The sequence below is a fragment of the Sciurus vulgaris genome (assembly GCF_902686455.1).
Source record: "Sciurus vulgaris genome assembly, chromosome: 14".
NCBI classification, from domain to species: Eukaryota; Metazoa; Chordata; class Mammalia; order Rodentia; family Sciuridae; genus Sciurus; species Sciurus vulgaris.
Window position 1 is genome coordinate 58,307,507 of NC_136475.1, and position 25,706 is coordinate 58,333,212.

The following is a 25,706-nucleotide window of genomic DNA, read 5'->3' on the forward strand; positions in this document are numbered from 1 at the left end:
TAAGGTTGGGAAAGAGAACTGAGAATGAATTACATATATGACAGGTGTCACACAATGTCTTTTTCGGTGGATGGTATCCATAACATAATAACCGCAACTTAATATCATTTTTAAAATAGGTTTTATTGAAGGCTCCTTTAACTTCTATTGTGTAGTTCATTAAAAATTATGAAACTTAATATCCAGAAATTAGCACCAATGCTAACTAAAAACAAAATATTCTTAGAAAATACTCTCACCAGATGCAGTCTGTAGTGTCACACCTGCTGGTACATGAATAGGATAACCAGGAAAAGTAAAGTTTGCACTGGAGTTTGAAGTGCCCTAGATATAAGAAATTTATATTATAAAGTTAGAAAATAGGACAATAATTTGACAACACTCAACATTTAATAGTAGGGTTGAGTACATCGAATAAAAGGGCTTTTGAATATGTCATAATTAACAATGAAGCCAGTAAGGTTTTTTCCCCACTTTCTATAGTTCTCTTCAGTATCTTCCTTTATGAAGTCAGTAATTCTTAATGAACAGAATGCACACTGGCACATAAAACTTACCCAATGCCTAGCTTTGCCTGGGTCATTGACTCCTACGATGTCAAATATAAGAACCACAGCTGTTTATAAGGGTGCTTTAATCTCTAAGTTGATCACTAACGGTATTTTAAAGTAGATATGATAATGCATAATTCATAATAGTATATAATTTTTATTTTGGAATAATTAAACCCTAGGGTTTTAAATTGAAAAACAATATCAAGACAAAAAATGTTTTATCTATCAGATTTGAAAATTTTAAAAGATTGAAAAAGTAGGATGGGGATGTAGCTCAGTTAATAAAGTGCTTGCTTGCCTAGCATGTGCAAGACCTTGGGTTCAATGCCTAATATCACACACGTAAAATTGATAAGTAGCACCCTATGTTGGTGAGGATGTGATAAAAAGTAGTTCTCTTAGACTACTGTTTATATGAGTATAAACTGGAACAACCCTTTAGACAATTTTGCAATATATCCCAAAATTGAAAATATGACCTTTGGCCCAGAAATCCTACTTTTAGGAATGTACCCAATTGTCACATAAGCAACAGATATATGCAACTATAATCAACGGGATGCTGTATTTTCTAAAAAAAAGGAAAATAATGCAAAGGTCCATCATCAAAAAGCTGGTTAGTTAAACTGATATATCCACTAAGGCCAATCTACATTTACTGGCACTGAAAGGAGTCCATCTATATTACTAAAAGAAAGAAAAGGGAGGGAGAGCAAGGGAAGAGAGAGAAGGGAAGGAGAGATAGGGAACCCACAAGTGCATGTGAAAGGCAGGAAACTACAGAAACAGTAAAGTATGCAACCCTACTTTTTACATGGAAAAATAATGTACTGCTCATGAAAGAAGTCTAGTGGAGTTAGTGAATATACATCAAACAATTAAAACAGTTATCTTTGGGGTATAATACTGTAGGGCTCCTTCACATTTTACCTTATAAATTTGTTTTTACTTCATATAAGCATATTATTCCTTTAATAAGGGAAAAAGATATTTCCACTAATCTCAAAAACAGAGTTATTTCAAAGGTTTCCTATCAAACGCAGTGCCACTCTTTCCAAAAACCTAGCTAAGGGGTAGAGTCTTTGCTTCTTCTTAATGAAGAAATGGAAATAACTGGCACATTTAATCCTGTACTCTAGAAAGGTAGCTCATAGACTGGAAGGAAATGAAAAACAGTAAATGGATTATATGCCATCAGTACCATGGAAGAAAAGTAAAAGTGAAAATGTGTCATTCCTTCCCACCTAAAAATCTACTCAATTTTCTGTGAATAAGTAATAATGTTTATCTCCTATCTCCAAGTCCTAGGAAGTAGGAAACTCTATTTCACAAAGGTGGAAAATGAACAAAATATTCCACTTATGTAAAAGGAAAAACTATGAGGTCACTCAACTCTAGAGGGAAAAAAATACCATATCAAAATTATCTATGTAAGGTCCACCAAGCATATAACACTATATAGCATATTAAAACCCTGTTCAATGTAACTGTAGAAATTTTCTAACCTTGTAAGTACAGTTTGGGCAGATGCTAACAACTGCTGCGGGAGATAGGAAAAACTGGTAAGAAAATGTTGACTCTGAATCTCCTGAGCTTTTTCTATGATATGGAAACAATTCCTGTCCTCCATTCCTTACCACATCTTCTCTCTAAAACATCATGAATTATATCTATGCCCAGCACTGTCCCACAATTCACTAAAAATAGTGCATATCTTTTCAAGTGAATTTTAGTCAGGTGCAGTGGCATATGACTATAATCCTGGCTACTTAGAAGACTGAGGCAGGAGGATAGCACTTCAAGGTCAGCTTCAGCATCTTAGTGAGACCCTGTCTCAAAATAAAAAAATAAAAAGGACTGGGCAGGTAACTCAGTGGCAAAGCACCCCTGCTTTTAACTCCTAGTACCAAAAAAAGAGTATTTTAAATAAGCTACATACCAGTTCTGCTGTGGCAAAACTTGGAAGAGTTCTACCAGTAGGAATAACTAACGATGCTGCATAGAAAACAAAATAAATATTATACATTCATTAGAATTTATGAATTTAATATAATTAGTAAAATTTTTTATTCTATAATATTAGACCATAGTGAATTCTAACCTTCCAGATTCCAAATGACAACAGAAGTACTTAATTATATTTTTCCAGCAACTTTAGATAGACTTTACAACTAGACTACTTTAAGTGTCAAAGGTAAATATTTCTTTATAATCAGGCATACTGTATTTTAGAAATCCATAACAAAGTCTGCAGATTGTCTTTCGTAAGTTGATGTAGCACTAAGTCTCCATTACAACTTACACAACAAGGAAAAACTTCAGACTAATGTCTCTGATTAACATAGATGCAAAAATTCTTAATTCTGGAAAATCACATATGAAAACATATTAAAAAGATGGTGCACCATGATCAAGTTGGGTTTATTCCAGGGATGTAAGGTTGGTTCAACACACAGAAATCAATAAATGTAATTCATCACATCTATAGACCTAATGACAAGAATCACATGATTATCTCAATAAATGCATAAAAAGCATTTGACAAAATACAGCATCCATTCATGCTCAAAACACTAGAAAAACTAGGGATAGTAGGAACATAACCTCAACCTAGTAAAAGTTATAAATGCTAAACCCAAGGCCATCATTCTAAATGGAGAAAAATTGAAAGCATTCCCTCTAAAAACTGGAACAAGGCAGGAATGCCCTCTTTTACCACTCCTATTCAACATAGTGCTGGAAACCCTAGCCAGAGCAATTAGACAAAAGAAAGAAATTAAAGGGGTACAAATAGGAAAATAAGAGCGCAAACTATTCCTACTTGCCAATGACATGATTCTACATTTAGAACCCCCCAAAAAAAGCTTGTCCAGAAAGCATCTAGAACTCATAAATTCAGCGAAGTAGCAGATTATAAAATTATCACCCATAAATCAGTTGCATTCCTATACACCAAAAATGAATCAGCTGAAAGAGAAATCAGGAAAACTGTCTCACACACAATAGCCTCAAAAGAATTAAATATTTGGGAATCGATCTAACAAAAGAAGTGAAACACCACTACAATGAAAATTACAGAACACTAAAGAAAAATTGAAGAAGACCTTAGAAGATGGAATGATCTCCCATGTTCTTGGATAGGCAGAATTTCTTTTAATTAACTTTTTCTGACAGTGATAAATATTTTTTTAAAAATTCTTTTCATACATGTATATAGGGTAATAATGTCTATCTCAATCTAGCATCCTTCCCACCCCCCCTCCCCTCACTCCCCTCTGTACAATCCAAAGTTTCTTCATTCTTTATACCCATCCCCAACTATGGATCAGCATCTGCTTATCAGAAGGATAGGCAGAATTAATATTGTCAAAATGGTCACACTACCAAAAGTTCTATACAGATTTAATACAATTCCTATTAAAATTCCAATGATGTTCTTCATAGAAACAGAAAAAGCAGTCATAAAATTCATTTGGAAAATAAGAGGTCCAGAATGGCCAAAGCAATACTTAGTGAAAAAAGTGATACAGGAGGCATCACAATACGAGACCTTAAATTATACTACAGAACTACAGAAACGAAAACAGCATGGTATTGGCACAAAAACAGACATGAAGACCAATGGAACAGATTAGAAGACACAGAGTCATACCCACATGAATACAACTTTCCACTGGGGAGAAAAATTACTATTTGTTAAGTGGTATATTTCTAAGAGACTATACTACTGACCAAAAATTGTAACTTGACATAAATCCATTCTAAATTTTATATATTCAAAATAAGTTTCATTTCATTAAAAGTTATTTACAGTACTTCAGCTAAGTTAGCAAGCACAGCTACACCATTTTAGGAGCAAATTAATAAAAATACTTTGCAATGGAACCAGAACAAATTCTACACAGTGAAACCTTTAATTTGTACAATTAATATGACTGAATAATTATAATTGTAAGATTCTATTTATAAAAGGAAAAAGAACAAATTCTCAGAATTGCAACTCAATCTGCATTAAAGCTACAATCCCATACCTCTTTTCTTTATTATCTGCCAACTTTCTATGCTGACTATTGCTTTGTTTCTAATGCATCTAAATGGTGAACCAACTGTTTGTAAATGTAATCTATCATTTAAAAATATGTATAAAGCCAGGTGAGGTGGTACACACCTATAATCCCAGCAGCTCGGGAAGCTGAGGAAGGAGGACTGAGAGTTCAACATGGTTCAGTGGTAAAGTGTCCTTGAGTTCAATTCCCAGTACTATACATGTGTGTATATATATATATATATATATATATATATATAAAGATCAAATAATAACCACAATAGAAGGATCTCAGTTGATCATAACCTTAAATGCTTAAATGCATAAACCTTAAATGCTCAAGATAAAGGTAACTATTGAATGACATTTTGCCTTTCCTTTAATAAAAAGAACTTAGCATGTTTATGCAGTCACATATGTATTAGTGTAATGCTTATTGTGGCCCATTTTTCACATACTGCAATAAGGAAAATTCCCACAAAGATCTGTTTCTGAAGCTAGAATGATTTCATCACATACAAAAAAATCTCAGAAGAGCAAATATTTTTTGAACTAACCATTCTTCCCACGTTCAGACAACAGAAGTGAGGCTGCAGATTGATGGTTAATGAGCCACAGAATTATTTTTATCCTCTGCTCATCTATGGCTTTGCTTATTAACAGGCATTCTTACAGAAAAGTTAAATTAGAAAGAATCAGAGTGGCAGGAACACAATGGTATTAGTCTTAATTAGCTGAAGTGAGCAAAGCTTACCCTGCTACAGCTTAAGCCATAGCCTGAGAGGAAACAAAAATCTGTTAACACTGTCTAAAGCAATTAAATGAGTTTCTTGAGGAAAAATAGCAACAATCCTACTCTTTTAAATACCTTATAATAAATCCTACAAGATAATTCTCTATCTTTAAGGAAATGAAGCAGGCTATAAGAGAGCTTTCAAAGTTTCTTTGTGACATCAGAATAAAAGCACTGAACTAAGGTGTATGGTGAAGTTTCATGCAGTTCCTACCTATACTTCATATTAAATTCACAAGTTATATGTACCATTTATATATATTCACAAGTTGTACATATCATTAAATATGACTGAAATACATTTTTGAATATTCAAAATGGTTTTAGTAACATTTTAACTAAATGTTTTTACACAAACTGTTTCGTAATCTCAGATTTCATGTATGTGTTCTAGAAATTATCATCATCATCATCATCATCATCATCATCATTATTACTACTAGGGATTGAACCCAAGGGTGTTTTACTACTGAGATACACCCCCAGTCCTTTTTTATATTTGATTTTGAGGCAGGGTCTTGCTAAATTACCTAGGCTGGACTCAAACTTGTGATCGTCCTGCCTCAGCCTTCCAAGTAACTGGGATTATAGGCGTGTGCCAACTCATCCAGCTTAGAAACGTTAATTTCAAAACCAATAAATTTTAAAATATGGAAAGAATTCAATTCCATAAATATAATTTTAAAATTCTGAAATATAGTAGTTAAGCATAAGTAAAATGGTTCACAGATGTATACAACATCCACATCTGTAAGTCTACTTTTTCTTAACCCCACTATGAAAAATTCTAGTAGTTGCATAATTCTCGCTTCTGTTGGTTTTTTGTTTTTTGTTTTTGGGTGTTTTGGGTGGGGTTTTTGTTGTTTTTAGTTTTTTTAGTACCGATTGAACCCAGGGACACTTCACCACTAAGCCACATCCCCAGCCCCTTTTTTATGTTTTATTTTGAGGTAGAGTCTCACCAAGTCCTTAGGGACTCACTAAGTTGCTAAGGCTAGCTTTGAACTTGGGATCCTCCTGTCTCAGCCTCCTGAGTCACTGGGATCATAGGTTTGCACCACCACATCTGGCCTTACTTCTGTTTTGAATCATTCCAAATCTTAATATGCAAGTCACGTGATTCAAAAAATGCAGACTGATCAGTTTATTTTTTGAGACTATCATAAGCACATGGAATTCTGATGACTAAACTGACATCCCACCTCTCAAATCACCTAAAGAACCAATTATACTGGTGAAATTTTCACCAGACCTAGGCTTGAGAACAATTAGACATATTATTTGTATCTATTTTTTGAGAGTTTTAGTGCTCAAAGCCCCCACAAACTTGTGTTCCTGTTCTTCCCTTCTCTTCTTCCCACAAAGACTGATGTTTTCATTTTTAAAAAAACACTGTGACATGAAAATCAAACGCAGAAGCTGATTTGAAGCCCCCTAAAAATAAAGCAATCATAGGATGACTGCACATTCCAGTTTTTCCAGGATAGTCCCAGTTTATACCTGTTATTCTGAGATAATTATTACTAGAATCCCATCTTTCTCAAAAGTGGATTATAAATTATATATATGTACACACACACACACACACACTTTAAGTACACAGCTGCAGTTCTCAGAGTATAAAGTGAAAATCCCTGGGGGTCCCTAATACCCTTTCAGGATGTTTCAGGATGTTCAAAACTGTTTATAATAAGACAATGAATGCCTTTTTCATTTCTCATTAACTACATTCTGTTCTGTTTTGTTGACATTTGTACTGAAGACACAAAAGCAATGATGGGTAAAACTGCAGGTACCTCAGCATGAAGTAAGGCAGCAGCACCACACTTTGTTAATAGTCACTGTGCTCTCCAGTGTCACTCAGAGGGGAGGACAGAGCAAAGAAGAAAGAAAAGAGAAGAAAGATCAGAAAACATCAGCAGCACCAACAAATTTGTTCCACTTAAGAAAGTTCTGTAATGACTTAAAAATTATTAATTATACTGAATTTTAGCCAGTAGGTATGATTACTTTTAACATTCTATGGACTGAAATGGGAAGAAAACAAAGATTTATATATCATATGGAAGTACAAGGATATACAAGCAAAAGCATTTGTGGGAGATCCAAGATGGCAGAATAGAGGGAGGCTGCATTCCTTGTTGCTCCAGAACTCAGGATTAAGCAGAGGAAATACCGTTTCTCTACAGTCATTTCACTGCCCACCAACCCCCTGCTGTTTACCCCATTTGTCTGATATGGTCACATGCCCTCTGCCAGCATATTGCCTACCTTTTGAATGTGAATCTCTCATTGATCACTGCCTATCATCCGCCATCTGCCTATTTGCCCTCCTCTTGCCTCCCCAACACCCACCTGATGTCCACTCACAACTGTCCGACATTAGCCTTCAGACTGCCTGCAGACCACCAGCAGATTGCCTGCTACCCACTATTGCCTGGAAGTTCATTGTCATAGTACCCACAGGTTTGGATACATGTGGCTGCCGCCATCTTCGGACAACAGCCAGGGCCTGTAGATTTGTCACCATGGCTACTGCCATGTTCGGGCATGGGCACCTCAGTATGGGGGCTCAGGCCAGGGCCTAGAGATATATTGGGGTGTCTGCAGGTCTGGATGCATCTGAGGTCTTTCTGCTTGGTGTGGTAGTGGCTGCTATCTGGCTGCCTCTTTGCAGAGTAGATCCTTTGTGTGAGCACATCCCTGGGGGTCTTTCTGCAAGTTGAAAGGGCATTAAGATCTTGAGAATGCAGCAAGACAGGGCCTGGGGAAGCTGAAGACTGGAGTCAGTCCCTCAGGGGGAGCACAGGTTGAAGAAACTGAAGAAAACTGGGCTCTCTACAGTTCAGTGAGTCCTGAAGTGTGCAGGGACAGTGTGCCCACTGTTGCCTAGAAGTCCATTGTCACAGTACCCACAGGTTTGGTTACATGTGGCTGCCTCCATTATGGATAAACAGTCAGGGCCTGCAGGAACCCCCAGCCCAACCAAATGCACCCTACCTTCAGGACACCCCCAGCCTGACCAACCATGCCCCACCTTCAGAATCCTTGGCCTGCCCATGCCCCATGGAGACTCGGCACCCATGCTGTAGGTGCCCATTTGCCAACACTTTGGAAGCCAGTGCAACCATCTTGGATTATCCCAGAAGCAGAAGCCACCATCTTTAGGTGGGTCAACTCCCATCCTGAGATGCCTGCTGAAGACTGGAAACCCATTGTTAGATACCTATCATGCATCAGGTTATTAAAGACGGGGAGGTTTGAATAGTATATGACTGTTAATGTGTAGTTTTTTTTTCTCATTTTCAAAATTTTTAAGTTTTTATTTGTTTATTTTTCTCATGCTCTCTATTTTCCTTTTGTTTACCTGTTCCTCAGAGTCTCTTTCTCCCCTGTCTCATGCTGACAACCAACTTCTTTTGATTCTGCTTTCACTCTTCCTATAATATAGAACTTCTATATATTTTTTCTTATCCCACTAACAGTTACATCCTACATGGCTCCCCATCCTCTTTGTCCAACATTAGAAACTATAGACCTTATTGCAAATCTATTGGTTATACTGTTGATAATAATCAAACTCATCCTGTTTATTATAACAATACTTTCACATCTTCATAGGGGCTATTTGGCTTAGGACTGTATACTGTCTGTACCAGGTGCTGCTATTATTGATCTTTCCCTTAATTGAGAGGTTCTGGAAACCTGCAGGGTCACTAAAAGCCTATAGGGAGAAAACTGCAATACCTTAGATATGCACTGCTAGAGGGGAGATATGTGAACAAAATGAAAAACCAAAATTCTATATTAATAGAATCCAGTGACAGCTGGTAGAAGAAAGGTCAGAAAAGGAGTTCAGAATATACATAATCAAAATGATCCACAAAGCAAAGGATGAGATAAGAGAGCAAATGCAGGCAATGAATGATCATTCCAATAAGCAGTCAAAAGAGCAACTGCAGAAAGCAAAAGATCATTTCCATAAAGAGATTGAAATTCTAAAACAAAAAAAAAAAAAAACAAACAGAAACCCTTGAAATGAAGGAAACAATAAACCAAATAAAAGATCAATAGAAAGCATCACCAACGGACTAGAAAACTTGGAAGACAGAACCTCAGACAATGAAGACAAAATATTTAATCTTGAAAATAAAGTTGACCAAACAGAGAAGATAGTAAGAAATCATGAACAGAACCTCCAAGAACTATGGGACATCATGAAAAGACCAAATTTAAGAATTAACAGGATTGAGGAAGGCACAGAGATACAAACCAAAGGAAAGAACAACCTGTTCAATAAAATAATATCAGAAAATTTCCCAAACCTAAAGAATGAAATAGAAAATCAAATATAAGAGGCTTACAAAATACCAAATGTACAAAATTACAACAGATCCATACCAAGGCACATTATAATGAAAATGCCTAACATCCAAATAAAGATAGAATTTTAAAGGCCGTGAGAGAAAAGCATCAGATTACATATAGGGAAAAATCAATATGGATATCAGCAGATTTCTCAGTCCAGACCCTAAAAGGTAGAAAAAACTGGAACAACATATATCAAACTCTGAAAGAACATGTTGCCAACCAAGAATCTTATACCCAGCAAAATTAACGTTCAGATTTCAGAACAAAATAAAATCCTTCCATGATAAACAACAGTTAAAAGAATTTACAAATAGAAAGCCTGCCCTACAGAACATTCTCAGCAAAATATTTCATGAGGAGGAAGTGAAAAACAACAATACAAGTCAGTAAAGGGAGGAACTACCCTAAAGGAAAAGTCAATCAAAGGACAAACCAAGTCAAGTTAAAAAACAAAAATAAGAGGAGATCCATGATGGCAGACTAGAGGGAGGCTGCATTCCTTGTTGCTCCGCAACTCCAGTTTCAAGCAGAGGATATCTGTTTCTCGGCGAGGCATTTTTTGCTGCTTATCGATCCCCTGCTGTTTACCCCATTTGTCTGCTGTGATGACCTGCAGTCTGCCAGCATATCGATGAGTTTTTTGAGTGCAGATTGCTCACTGTCAGGCGTCTATCATTCGCCATTTGCCTGCCTCTCACCTGTCCATCACCTGCCTTACACCTATCCATCACCCAACGCATGAGGTTCACCTCCCGATCGTCCAACAACAGTCAGCAAACTGATTGCGGACCGCCAGTAGAGCACCAGCTGCCTGCTATTGCCTTGAAGTTCACTGTTACAGTACCTGCAGGTTTGATTACACGTGGCTGCCACCATTTTGAGACAACAGCCAGGCCCCATAGGACCCCTGGCCAGACTTTCAGCCCAACTGATCACTCCCTGCCTCTGGGGCCCTCACATCGACTGACTGCTCCCTGCCGCCAGGACCCCCAGACCAACTGACAGCGCCCTATCACCAGGACCCCAGACTGACTGATTGCACCCGGCCTCCAGGATCCCACATCCACACCAAACACACCCGACCTCCAGGACCCCTGCCTGACCAACCACATCCCACCTCCAGGACCTCCAGCTGACCACCTCCACACCCTGAGATGCAGCTCCCCATTTGCCAACACGTTTCAAAGCCAGAGCGGCCATCTTGGATAATCCTGGAAGTCCTAGCTCCAGATCTTTAGGTGGGGCAAATCCCATCCTGAGACACCTGCTGGAGGCTTGAAGCTCATTGTCAGGTACCTCTCATGCATCAGGCTACTGAACACTGGGAGATTTCATTACTATATGACTGTTATACTGTAGATTTTCTTTTTTCTCCTTATTGGAAAAATTTAAGTTTTCATTTCTTTACTTTTCTTGCTCTCTTTTCTTTTTGTTTGCCTGTTCCCTCAGAGTCTCTTTCTCCCTCTTTTGCATGCTAATATCCAATTTCTTCTGATTGCACTCTCACCCTTTCTATTATCTAGAACTTCTTTATATTCTTTTCTTATCTCATTAACAACCACATTCTACATCCCCCTGCATCCTCTTCGTCCTCCATTAGAAACTGCAGACCTTATTGCAAATCTGTTTGTTTTACCGAAGATAATATTTGAACTCATTCTGTTTATTATGACAATTTTGTTATTGTCCTCATAGTGGCTATTTGGTCTAGGATTGCATAGTGACTGAATTGGGCACAGCTAATATTGATCTCCCCTTAAAGAAAGGGTTTTGGAAACCTATAGGGCCACTATAAGCCTATAGAGGGAAATCTGCAATACCCCAGATCTGCAGCACTAGAGGGGAAGATACATGAACAACAGGAAAAAACAAGGGAAGAAAATGATCCAAACAAATCTAGATTCTATAGTAATAGAATCCAATGACAGTATGTTAGAAGAAATGTCAGAAAAGGACTTCAGATTATACATGATTAAGATGATTCGTGAAGCAAAGGATGAGATTAGAGAACAAATGCAGGCAATGAATGATAATACCAATAAGCTGAAAGAGCACCTGCAGGAAGCAAAAGATCACTTCAACAGAGATAGAGATTCTCAAAAAAAAAAAAAAAAACGGAAATCCTTGAAATGAAGGAAACAATAAACCAAATAAAAAACTCAGTGGAAAGCATCACCAAAGACTAGACCACTTGGAAGACAGAACCTCAGACAATGAAGACAAAATATTTAATCTTGAAAATAAAGTTGACCAAACAGAGAAGATGGTAAGAAATCATGAACAGAATCTCCAAGAACTATGAGACATCATGAAAAGACCAAATTTAAGAATTATTGGGATTGAGGAAGGCACAGAGATACAAACCAAAGGAATGAACAACCTATTCAAAGAAATAAGATCAGAAAATTTCCCAAATCTTATGAAATGGAAAATCAAATACAAGAGGATTACAGAACACCAAATGCACAAAATCACAACAGATCCACACCAAGGCACACTATAATGAAAATGCCACAAAGCAGTCCTTAGGAAATGCAAAAAAATAGAGATACTGCCTTGTGTTCTATCAGATCATAATGGACTGAGAACAGAAATCAATGACAAAATAAAAAACAGAAATTACTCCAACACCTGGAGACTAAATAATATGCTTTTAAATGAAACATGGATAACAAAAAAACATCAGGGAGGAGATAAAAAAACTCTTAGAGGTCAATGAGAATGATGATACAACATATCAAAATCTCTGGGACACTATGAAAGCAGTACTAAGAGGAAAATTCATTGCATGGAGCGCATTCCAGAAAAGAATGAAAAATCAACAACTAAATGACCTAACATTACAGCTCAAAGCCCTAGAAAAAGAAGAACAGAATAACAGCAAAAGTAGTAGAAGACAGGAAATAATTAAAATCAGAGCTGAAATCAATGAAATTGAAACAAAAGAAATAATTAAAAATTGATAAAACAAAAAGTTGATTCTTTGAAAAAGTAAACAAAATAGACAAACCCTTAGCCACACTAACAAAGAGAAGGAGAGAGAAAACTCAAATTAATAAAATTTGTGATGAAAAAGGAAATACCAAGACAGACACCACTGAGATACAGAACATAATGAGAAGCTACTTTGAAAATCTGTATTCCAACAAAATAGAAACTACTGAATACATTGACAAATTTCTAGAGACATATGCTCCTCCCAAGCTGAACCAGGAGGACATACACAATTTAAACAGATGAATATCAAGCAATGAAATAGAAGAAGCCATTAAAAATCTACCATCCAAGAAAAGCCCAGGACCAGATGGATTCTCAGCCAAGTTCTACAAGACCTTCAAAGAAGAACTCATTCCAAAACTTCTCAAAGTATTACAGGAAATAGAAAAGGAGGGTACCCTACCATTCTATGAAGCTAATATCACCCTCATACCCAAACCAGGAAAAGACACATCAAGGAAAGAAAATTTTAGACCAATATCCTTGATGAATTTAGATGCAAAGATCCTTATCAAAATATTGGCAAACCCTATCCAAAAACATATTAAGAAAATTGTGCACCACGATCAAGTGGGGTTCATCCCTGGAATGCAAGGATGGTTTAACATCTGTAAATCAATAAACATAATCCATCATGTCAATAGACTTAAGGATAATAATCATATGGTTATTTCAATTGATGCAGAAAAAGCGTTTGACAAAATACAACACCCCTTCATGCTCAAAACACTAGAAAAAATAGGGATAGTAGGAACATACCTGAACATTGTAAAGGCTATTTATGCTAAGCCCATGGCCAATATCATTCTTAATGGAGAAAAACTGAAACCATTCCCTTTAAAAACGGGAACAAGACAGGGATGTCCTCTTTCACCACTTCTATTCAACATTGTCCTCGAAACTCTAGCCAGAGCAATTAGGCAGACTAAAGAAATTAAAGGGATACGAATGGGAAAAGAGGAACTTAAGCTGTCACTATTCGCTGATGACATGATTCTATATTTAGAGGATCCAAAACCTCCTCCAGAAAACTTCTAGATCTCATCAATGAATTCAGCAAAATAGCAGGCTATAAAATCAACATGCATAAATCTAAAGCATTTTTATACGCAAGTGACAAAACAGCTGAAAGGGAAATAAGGAAAACAACTCCATTTGCAATAGCCTCAAAAAAAATAAAATAATTGGGAATCAATCTAACCAAAGAGGTAAAAGATCTCTAAAATGAAAACTACAAAACATTTAAGAAATAAATTGAGGAGGACCTTAGAAGATGGAAAGATCTCCCATGTTCTTGGATAGGCAGGATTAACATTGTCAAAATGGCCATACTACCAAAAGTGCTATACAGATTCAATGCAATTCCAATTAAAATCCCAATGATGTACATTACAGAAATAGAGCAAGCAATTATGAAATTCATCTGGAAGAATAAGAAACCCAGAATAGCTAAAGCAATTCTTAGCAGGAAGAATGAAACGGGGTATCGCAATACCAGAACTTCAACTATACTACAAAGCAATAGTAACAAAAACGTCATGTTATTGGCACCAAAATAGACAGGTAGATCAATGGTACAGAGTAGAGGACATGGACACAAACCCAAATAAATACAATTTTCTCATACTAGACAAAGGTGCCAAAAATATACAATGGAGAAAAGATAGCCTCTTCAACAAATGGTGCTAGGAAAACTGGAAATCCCTATGCAACAGAATGAAATTAAACCCCTATCTCTCACCCTGCACAAAAATCAACTCATAATGGATCAAGGACCTCAAAATCAGACCAGAGACCCTGCATCTTATAGAAGAAAAAGTAGGTTCAAATCTTCAACATGTTGGCTTAGGATCAGACTTCCTTAACAGGACTCCCATAGCACAAGAAATAAAAGCAAGAATCAACAACTGGGACAGATTCAAACTAAATAGCTTTCTCTCAGCAAAGGAAACTATCAGCAGTGCGAAGAGAGAACCTACAGAGTGGGAGAATATCTTTGCCACTCATACTTCAGATAGAGCACTAATTTCCAGAATATATAAAGAACTCAAAAAACTCTACACCAAGAATACAAATAACCCAATCAATAAATGGGCTAAGGATATGAACAGATGCTTCAAAGAAGAAGATCTACAAGCAATCAACAGATATATGAAAAAATGTTCACCATCTTTGGTAATAAGAGAAATGCAAATCAAAACTACCCTAAGATTCCATCTCACTCCAATTAGAATGGCAATTATCAAGAATACTAGCAACAATAGGTGTTGGAGAGGATATGGGGAAAAAGGTACACTCATACATTGCTGGTGGGACTGCAAATTAGTGCAGCCACTCTGGAAAGCAGTGTGGAGATTCCTTAGAAAACTTGGAATGGAACCACCATTTGACCCAGCTATCCCCCTCCTTGGCCTATACCCAAAGGACTTAAAATCAACATACGACAGAGATACAGCCACATCAATGTTCATAGCTGCTCAATTCACAATAGCCAGACTGTGGAACCAACCTAGATGTCCTTCAATTGATGAATGGATAAAGAAACTGTGGTATATATATACAATGGAATATTACTAAGCCATAAAGAATGATAAAATTATGGCATTTGCAGGCAAATGGATGAAATTGGAGGATATCATGCTAAGTGAGATAAGCCAATCTCAAAAATCCAAAAGACGAATGATCTCACTGATAAGCGGATGATGACACCTAACAGGCGGTGGGAGGGGGGCAAGAATGGAGGAAGGAGGGCCTATATAGAGGGAAAAGAGAGGTGGGAGGGGTGGGGAGAAGGAAAAAACAGAATGAATCAAACATCATTACCCTATGTAAATGTATGATTACACAAATGGTATGCTGTTACTCCATGTACAAACAGAGAAACAACATGTATCCCATTTGTTTACAATAAAAAAAAAATAAGCCAAACTGACCAGGAATACAAATCATGTCAATAACAACCCTGAATCAAAAGACACAGACTGGCAGATTGGATTAAAAAGAAAGACCCAAAAATATGCTGCCTTCAAGAGACTCATCTCATAGGAAAAGACATCCACAGACTAAAGGTGAAAGGATGGGAAAAACATACTATGCATACAGACTCAGTAAAAAAGCAGGGGTTTCTATTCTTATACCAGAAAAAGTGGACTTCAAGTCAAAGTTAGTCAGAAGGGATAAAGAAGGACATTTCATACTACTTAAGGGAACCAAAATCTGCAAGACATAACAATCATAAAAACTTAGGCCCCAAACAACAGCATATTCATGTATATCAAATAAATCCTTCTCAAATCCAGGAAACAAACAGACCACAACACAATAATTCTGGGTGACTTTAACATACTGTTCTCACCACTGAATAGATCCTCCAAACAAAAACTGAACAAAAAAACCATAGAACTCAATAACACAATCAATAACTTAGACTTAGCAAACATATACAGAAAATTCCATTCATCAATGAGTGAATATACTTTATTCTCAGTAGCACATGGATCCTTCTCTACAACAGACCATATGTTATGCCACAAAGCAGTCCTTAGTAAACATAAAAAAACAGAAATAAATTTTTTGTTTGGGTTGATGAAACCAGCTAAGTTTGTCTTTGGCTTTCTTCCTTACTACATGTGTAAAATATATATATATATATATTTTTTTTTTTACTACCAAAAAAAAAAAAAACAGAGATACTACCTTGTATTCTATCAGATCATAATGGAATGAAATAAGAAATCAATGAAAAAATAAAAAACAGAAACGACTCTAACACCTGGAGAGTAAATAATATGCTATTGAATGAAACATGGATAACAGAAGACATCAGGGAGGAGATGAAAAAAATTCTTAGAGGTAAATGAGAACAACAATACAATGTATCAAAATCTCTGGGACACTATGAAAGCAGTCATAAGAGGAAATTCATTCCATGGAGCACATTCAAGAAAAGAATAAAAAGTCAACAACTAAATAACCTAACATTACATCTCAAAGTCCTACAAAAAGAAGAGCAGAACAACACCAAAGTAGTAGAAGACAGGAAATAATGAAAATCAGAGCTGAAATCAATGAATTTGAAAAAAAAAAAAAAAAGAATTCAAATATTGACAGGGCTGGGGAGATAGCTCAGTTGGCAGAGTGCATGCCTTGCATGCACAAGGCCCTGGGTTTAATCCCCAGCACTGCAAAAAAAAAAAAAAAAAAAAAAAAAAAAAAAAAAAAAAAAAAAAAACATTGACAAAACAAAAAGCTGTTCTTTGAAAATTTAAACAAAATATCAAAATATGCAAAACTTTATCCACACTAACAAAGAGGAGGGAGAAAACTCAAATTACTAAAATTCATGATAAAAACAGTAATATAATGACAGATACTATTGAAATACATAATAAGAATCTACTTTGAAAATCTATACTCCAATAATACAAAAAATCTCAAAGACATCTACAAATTTTTAGAGACATATACTCCTCCCAACCTGAATCAGGAAGACATACATAATTAAAACAGATCAATTTCAAGCAATCAAAGAGAAGACGCCGGAGTTTCAAGATGGCAGCCTAGAGGGTGGCTGCATTTCATGTTGCTCCAGGACTCAGGATTCAAAAGAGGAGAAATTGAGAGACTTGGGACCAACTCAAAGCAGCCGGGTGAGTCTCTCCCATTGGGGAGGCGTCCGGGATGGGACGGTAGTCCCGGAACGCAGGGAACTTGTGAAGTAGAGCTGCCGGCGAGACGCCCCTCCCCCCGCTAGAGCAGTGAACTCGGACAACTAGGAGCGCCGTAAAGGAGGCCGCTCAGCCTGGGACTCGGAGCAACCGCTGGGGCTCCGGTGGCTGCCCAGGGGAGGAGTGGCGAGGAGAGCTGTGTGGACTCAGGACACCGGGGCCTGCCCTGAGGAGGAGGAGGAGGAGCGCAGCCGCTTGCATTTGGAGTGACTACACCAGAGCTACAGGCGGTTGCCAGAGGAGGGGCTGCGTGGTGAGCTGTTTGGACTCAGACCACTTCTGAACACCGGGGCCTGCCCGGAGGAGGAGGAGGAGGAGGAGGAGGAGCGCGGCGGGGAGTTTGGACTCGCAGTGACTGCATTAGAGCTCCAGGCGGCTGCTCAGAGGAGGAGGCAATTGGTGAGTTGTTTGGATTTAAAGCGACCGCTCCTGAACACAGGGGGGCTGCCTAGAGGAGAAGCGCAGTGGGTCGCTTGGTCTCGAGTGGACGCACCAGAGCTCCGGGTGGTTGCCCAGAGGACGCGTGCAGTGGGTCACGTGGATTCAGAGCCACTCAGAGTGACTGCTCCTGAACACCCGGGGGGTTACCTGGAGGAGGAGGAGGAGGAACAGGGAGGATCATTTTGACTCAGAGTGATTGATTGCCCCGGGCTACGGGTGGTCGGTGGGAGGAGGAGGCACGCAGTGAGTTGCTTGGACTCCTAGGGACTGCACCGAAATAGTGGGTGGCTGTCTGGAGGAAGAGGCGTGTGGCGGGTCGCTGGGACTCAGAGCGATTGTACAGGGCCCCAGGTGGCTGCTCAGAGGAGGGGCCGCATAGCCAGGCGATTAGGTGCAGAGCAGGGTCCCAGGATCTAGGAGGCTTCTTGGTGGAAGAGCCGCACAGAGACACGCTTAGGGGCACAGCGAAGGTTCCAGGACTGTGGGCAGATTCTCTGAGGAGGGGCAGCCTAAGGAGATTCATCTGCGAAGGGTGAGGCTCCCAGGCCCAGGAGGTAGGGCCGGGCCCCTGGGAACTTTGCAGAGGAAGGCAGCCCAGCCCAAGCGGTAGCTGTAAATTGAGGGGAACCTCTAGGAGGGAACTGACCAGCGAGACCTCCCCACTGGGTGAGTCTTCCCTGCCGGGTGAGGTTTCCCCACAAGGATGGTAAAACCAGAGACACAGGCCCAAACAGGCCTTGCCTCAGCCCGCAGCCTAGTTCCCCTTTGGATGACCATTGGTCAACAAGTGGAGGCACCTCTGCCCACTAGCAGGGAATATACCCCACCTGAAGGCCACCACTCCTAGAGAGGCAGATTACTTGTGGAGCACCGCATTATCAACTTCCTCCAAGACTTCAGCCTACTGAAGGCTAAGAGAGGATATATAAAGAAATCTTCAGGGACATTGTAAGTCAATAAAGGAAATCTGCAATATCTCAGCGGTCCACTGATACCCGAACAATAGGAGAAAACAAGGAAAGAAAATGCTGCAAACAAAACTAGATGTTACATCAATAAAACCCAATGACAGCATGGCAGAAGAAATGAAAGAAAAGGAGTTCAGATTGTACATAATTAAAATGATCAGGGAAGCAAACGATGAGATGAAAGAGCAAATGCAGGCATTGAATGATTGCACCAATCGACAGTTAAAAGAACAAATACAGGAAGCAAAAGATCATTTCAATAAAGAGTTAGAGATATTGAAAAAAAAAAACAAACAGAAATCCTTGACATGAAGGAAACAATAAACCAAATTAAGAACTCCATAGAAAGCATATCCAGTAGGATAGAACACCTGGAAGACAGAATCTCAGACATTGAAAACAAAATATTTAACCTTGAAAACAAAGTTGAACAAACAGAGAAGATGGTAAGAAATCATGAACAGAATCTACAAGAACTATGGGATATCATGAAAAGGCCAAATTTAAGAATTATTGGGATTGAGGAAGGCTTAGAGAAACAAACCAAAGGAATGAACAATCTATTCAATGAAATAATATCAGAAAATTTCCCAAATCTGAAGAATAAAATGGAAAATCAAGTTTAAGAGGCTTATAGGACTCCAAATACACAAAATTACAACAGACCCACACCAAGGCACATTATAATGAAAATGCCTAACATACAAAATAAAGACAGAATTTTAAAGGCTGTGAGAGAAAAGAACCAAATTACATTCAGGGGGAAACCAATACGGATATCAGCAGACTTTTCAATCCAGACCCTAAAAGCTAGAAGGGCCTGGAACAACATTTTTCAAGCCCTGAAAGAAAATGGATGCCAACCAAGAATCTTATACCCAGCAAAACTTACCTTCAAATTTGACGATGAAATAAAATCCTTCCATGATAAACAAAAGCTAAAAGAATTTACAAAAAGAAAGCCAGCATTACAGAACATTCTCAGCAAACTATTCCATGAGGAAGAGATGAAAAACAAAGAAGCAAATCAGCAAAGGGAGGAATTATCCTAAAGGAATTGTCAAATAAAGGAGGAGCCAAGTTGTGTCAAACAAATAAATAAATAAAATTTAAAAAATGAACCAAATGACCGGGAAACCAAATCATATCTCTATAATAACCCTGAATGTTAATGGCCTGAATTCATCAATCAAAAGACATAGACTGGCATATTGGATTAAAAAGAAAGATCCAACAATATGTTGCCTGCAAGAGACTCACCTCATAGAAAAAGATACCCATAGACCAAAGGTGAAAGGATGGGGAAAAACATACCATGCACATGGACTCAGCAAAAAAGCTGGAGTATCCATCCTCATTTCAGATAATGTGGACTTCAAGCCAAAGTTAGTCAGAAGGGATAAAGAAGGTCATTTCATACTGCTTAAGGGAAGCATAAATCAGCAAGATATAACAATCATAAACATCTATGCCCCAAACAGTGGCTCATCCACGTATGTCAAACAAATCCTTCTCAATTTCAGAAACCAAATAGACCACAACACAATAATACTAGGTGATTTTAACACGCCGCTCTCACCACTCGACAGATCTTCCAGACAAAAATTGAACAAAGAAACCATAGATCTCAATAACACAATCAATAATTTAGACTTAACAGACATTTATAGAATATACCATCCCACCAAGAGTGAAACACTTTCTTCTCAGCAGCACATGGATCCTTCTCTAAAATAGACCACATATTATGACACAAAGCTAATGTTAGCAAATACAAGAAGATACACTACCACGTATTCTATCAGATCATAATGGATTGAAGTTAGAAATAAATGAAAGAGTAAACACAGAAACTATTCCAACATCTGGAGATTAAACAATATGCTATTATATGATGAATGGATAACAGAAGATATTAGGAAGGAAATTAAAAAATTCTTAGAGGTAAATGAGAACAAAGAAACATATCAAAATCTTTGGGACACTATGAAAGCAGTACTTAGAGGAAAATTTATTTCATGGAGCGCATTTAATAAAAGAAGTAAAACTCAACAAATAAACGACCTAACACTACAGCTCAAAGCCCTAGAAAAAGAAGAACAGAACAGCACCAAAAGTAGTAGAAGACAGGAAATAGTTAAACTCAGAGCTGAAATCAATGAAATTGAAACAAAAGAAACAATACAAAAAATTGACAAAATAAATAGTTGGTTCTTCGAAAAAATAAACAAAATTGATAAACCTTTAGCCACACTAACAAAGAGAAGACGAGAGAAAACCCAAATCACTAAAATTCGGAATGAACAAGGAAATATCACAACAGACAGGATGGAAATACAAAACATAATTAGAAGCTATTTGGAAAATCTATACTCCAACAAAACAGAAAACCTCGAAGACATCAACAGGTTTCTAGAGACATATGAATTGCCTAAACTGGACGAGGAGGACATACACAATTTAAATAGACCAATTTCAAGTACTGAAATAGAAGAAGTCATCAAAAGCCTACCAACAAAGAAAAGTCCGGGACCAGATGGGTTCTCAGCCGAGTTCTACAAAACCTTTAAAGAAGAGCTCATTCCAATACTTCTCAAAGTATTCCATAAAATAGAAGAGGAGGGAACCCTCCCAAACTCATTCTATGAAGCCAATATCACACTGATACCTAACCAGACAGAGACTCATCAAGGAAAGAAAATTTCAGACCAATATCCTTAATGAACATCGACGCAAAAATTCTCAACAAAATTTTAACAAATCGCATACAAAAACATATTAAAAAGATAGTGCACCATGATCAAGTGGGTTTCATCCCAGGGATGCAAGGTTGGTTCAACATCCGGAAATCAATAAATGTCATTCACCATATCAATAGACTTAAAGTCAAGAATCACATGATTATTTCAATAGATGCAGAAAAAGCATTTGATAAAATATAGCACCCCTTCATGCTCAAAACACTAGAAAAAATAGGGATAGTGGGAACATTCCTTAACATAGTAAAGGCCATTTATGCTAAGCCCATGGCTAATATCATCTAAATGGTGAAAAACTGAAAGCATTCTCCCTAAAACTGGAACAAGGCAGGGATGCCCTCTTTCACCACTTCTATTCAACAACGTTCTTGAGACTCTAGCCAGAGCAATTAGAGAGAACAAAGAAATTAAAGGGATACGAATTGGAAAAGAAGAACTCAAACTATCCCTGTTCGCTGATGACATGATTATATATTTAGAAGAACCTGGAAATTCCACCAGAAAACTCTTAGAACTCATAAGTGAATTCAGTAGAGTAGCAGGGTACAAGATCAATGCTCATAAATCCAATGCATTTTTATACATAAGTGATGAATCTTCAGAAAGAGAAATTAGGAAAACTACCCCATTCACAATAGCCTCGAAAAAAATAAAATACTTGGGAATCAATCTCACAAAAGAGGTGAAAGACCTCTACAATGAGAACTATACAACACTAAAGAAAGAAATTAAAGAACACCTTAGAAGATGGAAAGATCTTCCATGTTCTTGGATAGGAAGAATTAATATTGTCAAAATGGCCATACTACCTAAAGTGCTATACAGAGTCAATGCAATTCCAATTAAAATCCCAATGACGTACCTTACAGAAATAGAGCAAGCAATTATGAAATTCACCTGGAAGAATAAGAAACCCAGAATAGCTAAAGCAATCCTTAGCAGGAAGAGTGAAACAGGGGGTACTGCAATACCAGATCTTCAACTCTACTACAAAGCAATAGTAACAAAAACGGCATGGTATTGGTACCAAAATAGAAAGGTAGATCAATGGTACAGAATAGAGGACACGGACACAAACCCAAATAAATACAATTTTGTCACACTAGACAAAGGGTCCAAAAATATGCAATGTAGAAAAGATAGCCTCTTGAACAAATGGTGCTGGGAGAATTGGAAATCCATATGCAACAGAATGAAACTAAACCCATATCTCTCACCATGCACGAAAGTAAACTCAAAATGGATTAAGGACCTCGGAATCAGACCAGAGACCCTGCATCTTATAGAAGAAAAAGTAGGTCCAGATCTTCAACATATCGGCTTAGGACCAGACTTCCTTAACAGGACTCCCATAGCACAAGAAATAAAAGCAAGAATCAATAACTGGGACAGATTCAAACTAAAAAGCTTTCTCTCAGCAAAGGAAACTATCAGCAATGCGAAGAAAGAGCCTACAGAGTGGGAGAATATCTTTGCCAATCATACTTCAGATAGAGCACTAATCTCCAGAATCTATAAAGAACTCAAAAAACTCTACTCCAAGAATTCAAATAATCCAGTCGACAAACGGGCTAAGGAAATGAATAGACATTTCACAGAAGAAGATCTACAAGCAATCAACAAACATATGGAAAAATGCTCAACATCTCTAGTAATAAGAGAAATGCAAATCAAAACCACCCTAAGATTCCATCTCACCCCAATTAGAATGGTGATTATCAAGAATACGAGCAACAACAGGTGTTGGCGAGGATGTGGGGAGAAAGGTACACTCATATATTGCTGGTGGGACTGCAAATTAGTGCAGCCACTCTGGAAAGCAGTGTGGAGATTCCTTAGAAAACTTGGAATGGACCCTCCATTTGACCCAGCTATCCCACTCCTTGGCCTATACCCAAAGGACTTAAATTCAGCATACTACAGACATACAGCCACATCAATGTTCATAGCTGCTCAATTCACAATAGCCAGACTATGGAACCAACCAACCTAGATGCCCTTCAATTGATGAGTGGATAAAGAAGCTGTGGTATATATATATATATATATATATATATATATATATACACAATGGAATATTACTCAGCCATAAAGAATGATAAAATTATGGCATTTGCAGGCAAATGGATGAAATTGGAGAATATCATGCTAAGTGAGATAAGCCAATCTCAAAAAGCCAAAGGATGAATGATACCGCTAATAAGTGGATGATGACACATAATGGGGGGGAGAGAAGGGTTAGTGTTAGGGTTAGAGTTAGGGTTAGGGAGAGGGGCAACTATGGAGGAAGGAAGCACTGTATAGAGGGAAAAGAGGGGTGGGAGGGGTGGGGGGAAGGGAAAAAATAACAGAATGAATCAAACAACATTACTCTATGTAAATTTATGATTACACAAATGTAATCATATATATGAAAATATTTACGCCATGTACAAACAGAGAAACAACATGTATCCCATTTGTTTACAATAAAATTTAAAAAATAAATAAATAAATAAATAAATAAAACAAATAGAAGACACCATCAGAAGCCTACCAACCAAGAAAAGCCCAGGACCAGAAGGATTCTCAGTTGACTTCTACAAGACCTTCAAAAAGAACTTATCCCAATACTCCTCAAAGTATTCTATGAGATAGAGAAGGAGGGAACCTTTCCAAACTCATTTGAAGAAGCTAGTATCACTCTGATACCAAAACCAGACAAAGACATATCAAGGAAAGAAAACTTCAAACCAATACCTCTGATGAACATAGATGCAAAAATTCTCAATAAAATTCTGGCAAATCACATACAAAAACATATTAAAAAGATAGTGCAACATGATCAAGTGGGGTTCATCCCTGGAATGCATGGTTGGTTCAGCATCTGGAAATCAAAAAACATAATATATCACATCAATAGGCATAAACACAAAAATTATATGATTATCTCAATAGACACAGAGAAAGCATTTGACAAAATACAGTACCTCTTCATTTTCAAAACACTAGAAAAACTAGGGACAGTAGGAACATACCTCAACATTATAAAAGCTATCTATGCTAAGCCCATGGTCAACTCATTCTAAATGGAAAAAAACTGAAAGCATTCCCTCTAAGAACTAGAACAAGACAGGGATGCCCTCTTTCACCACTTCTATTCAACATCATCCTTGAAACTAGCCAGAACAATTAGATGAAAGAAATTAAAGAGATTTGGATAGGAAAAGAAGAACTCCAATTATCACTATTTGCCAATGATAATATTTAGAAGATCCAAAATATTCCACCATAAAACTTCTAGAACTTATAAATGAATTTAGCAAAGTAGCAGGATATAAAATCAATACCCACAAATCAAATGCATTTCTACATATCAGTGATGAATCCACTGTAAGAGAAATTAGGAAAACTACCCCATTCACAATAGCCTCAAAAAAATAAAATAAAATAAAATACTTGGGAATAAACTAACAAAAGAGGTGAAAGACCTCTACAATGAAAACTATAGAACACTGAAAAACAAAACTAAGGAAGACCTTAGAAGATGGAAAGATCACCCATGCTCTTGGATAGACAGAATTAATATTGTCAAAATGGCCACACTGTCAAAAGTGTTATACAGATTCAATGCAATTCCTATTAAGATTTCAATGACATTCTTCACAGAAACAGAAAAAGCAATCATAAAATTCATTTGGAAAAATAAGAGACCTAGAACAGCCAAGGCAATTCTTAGTAAGAAGAATGAAGCAGGAGGCATCACACTACCAGACTATACTACATAAACTATACTATACTACAGAGCAATAGTAACAAAAATGGCATGATTTTGGCACCAAAATAGACCCGAGAACCAATGGTACAAAATAGAAGACAAAGAGGCAAACTCACACGAATACGGTTATCTCGTACTAGACAAAGGTGCCAAAAATATAATTGGAGAAAAGACAGCCTATTCAACAAATGGTGCTGGGAAAACTGGAAATTCATTTATACTCTGTATAAATATTTATACTCTGTATCTCTTACCCTGCATAAAAATCAACTCAAAATGGATCAATGACTTAGG

The 25,706-nt window shown here is 37.4% G+C and overlaps 1 protein-coding gene across 4 annotated transcripts in view; it reads right to left on the reverse strand.

The window, feature by feature from the left end:
* The window catches only part of GTF2A1L (general transcription factor IIA subunit 1 like), a 121,603-nt gene that overhangs the window by 36,321 nt on the left and 59,576 nt on the right, over nucleotides 1-25,706 (reverse strand). For all 4 annotated transcript variants that reach the window (XM_079111630.1, XM_079111632.1, XM_079111633.1 and 1 more), the window contains 2 exons: nucleotides 2,494-2,549; nucleotides 240-324 (listed from right to left, as the gene is read on the reverse strand). In XM_079111630.1, coding sequence (XP_078967756.1) covers nucleotides 240-324; nucleotides 2,494-2,549 — 141 coding nt within the window. The remainder of the gene's footprint in view (nucleotides 1-239; nucleotides 325-2,493; nucleotides 2,550-25,706) is intronic.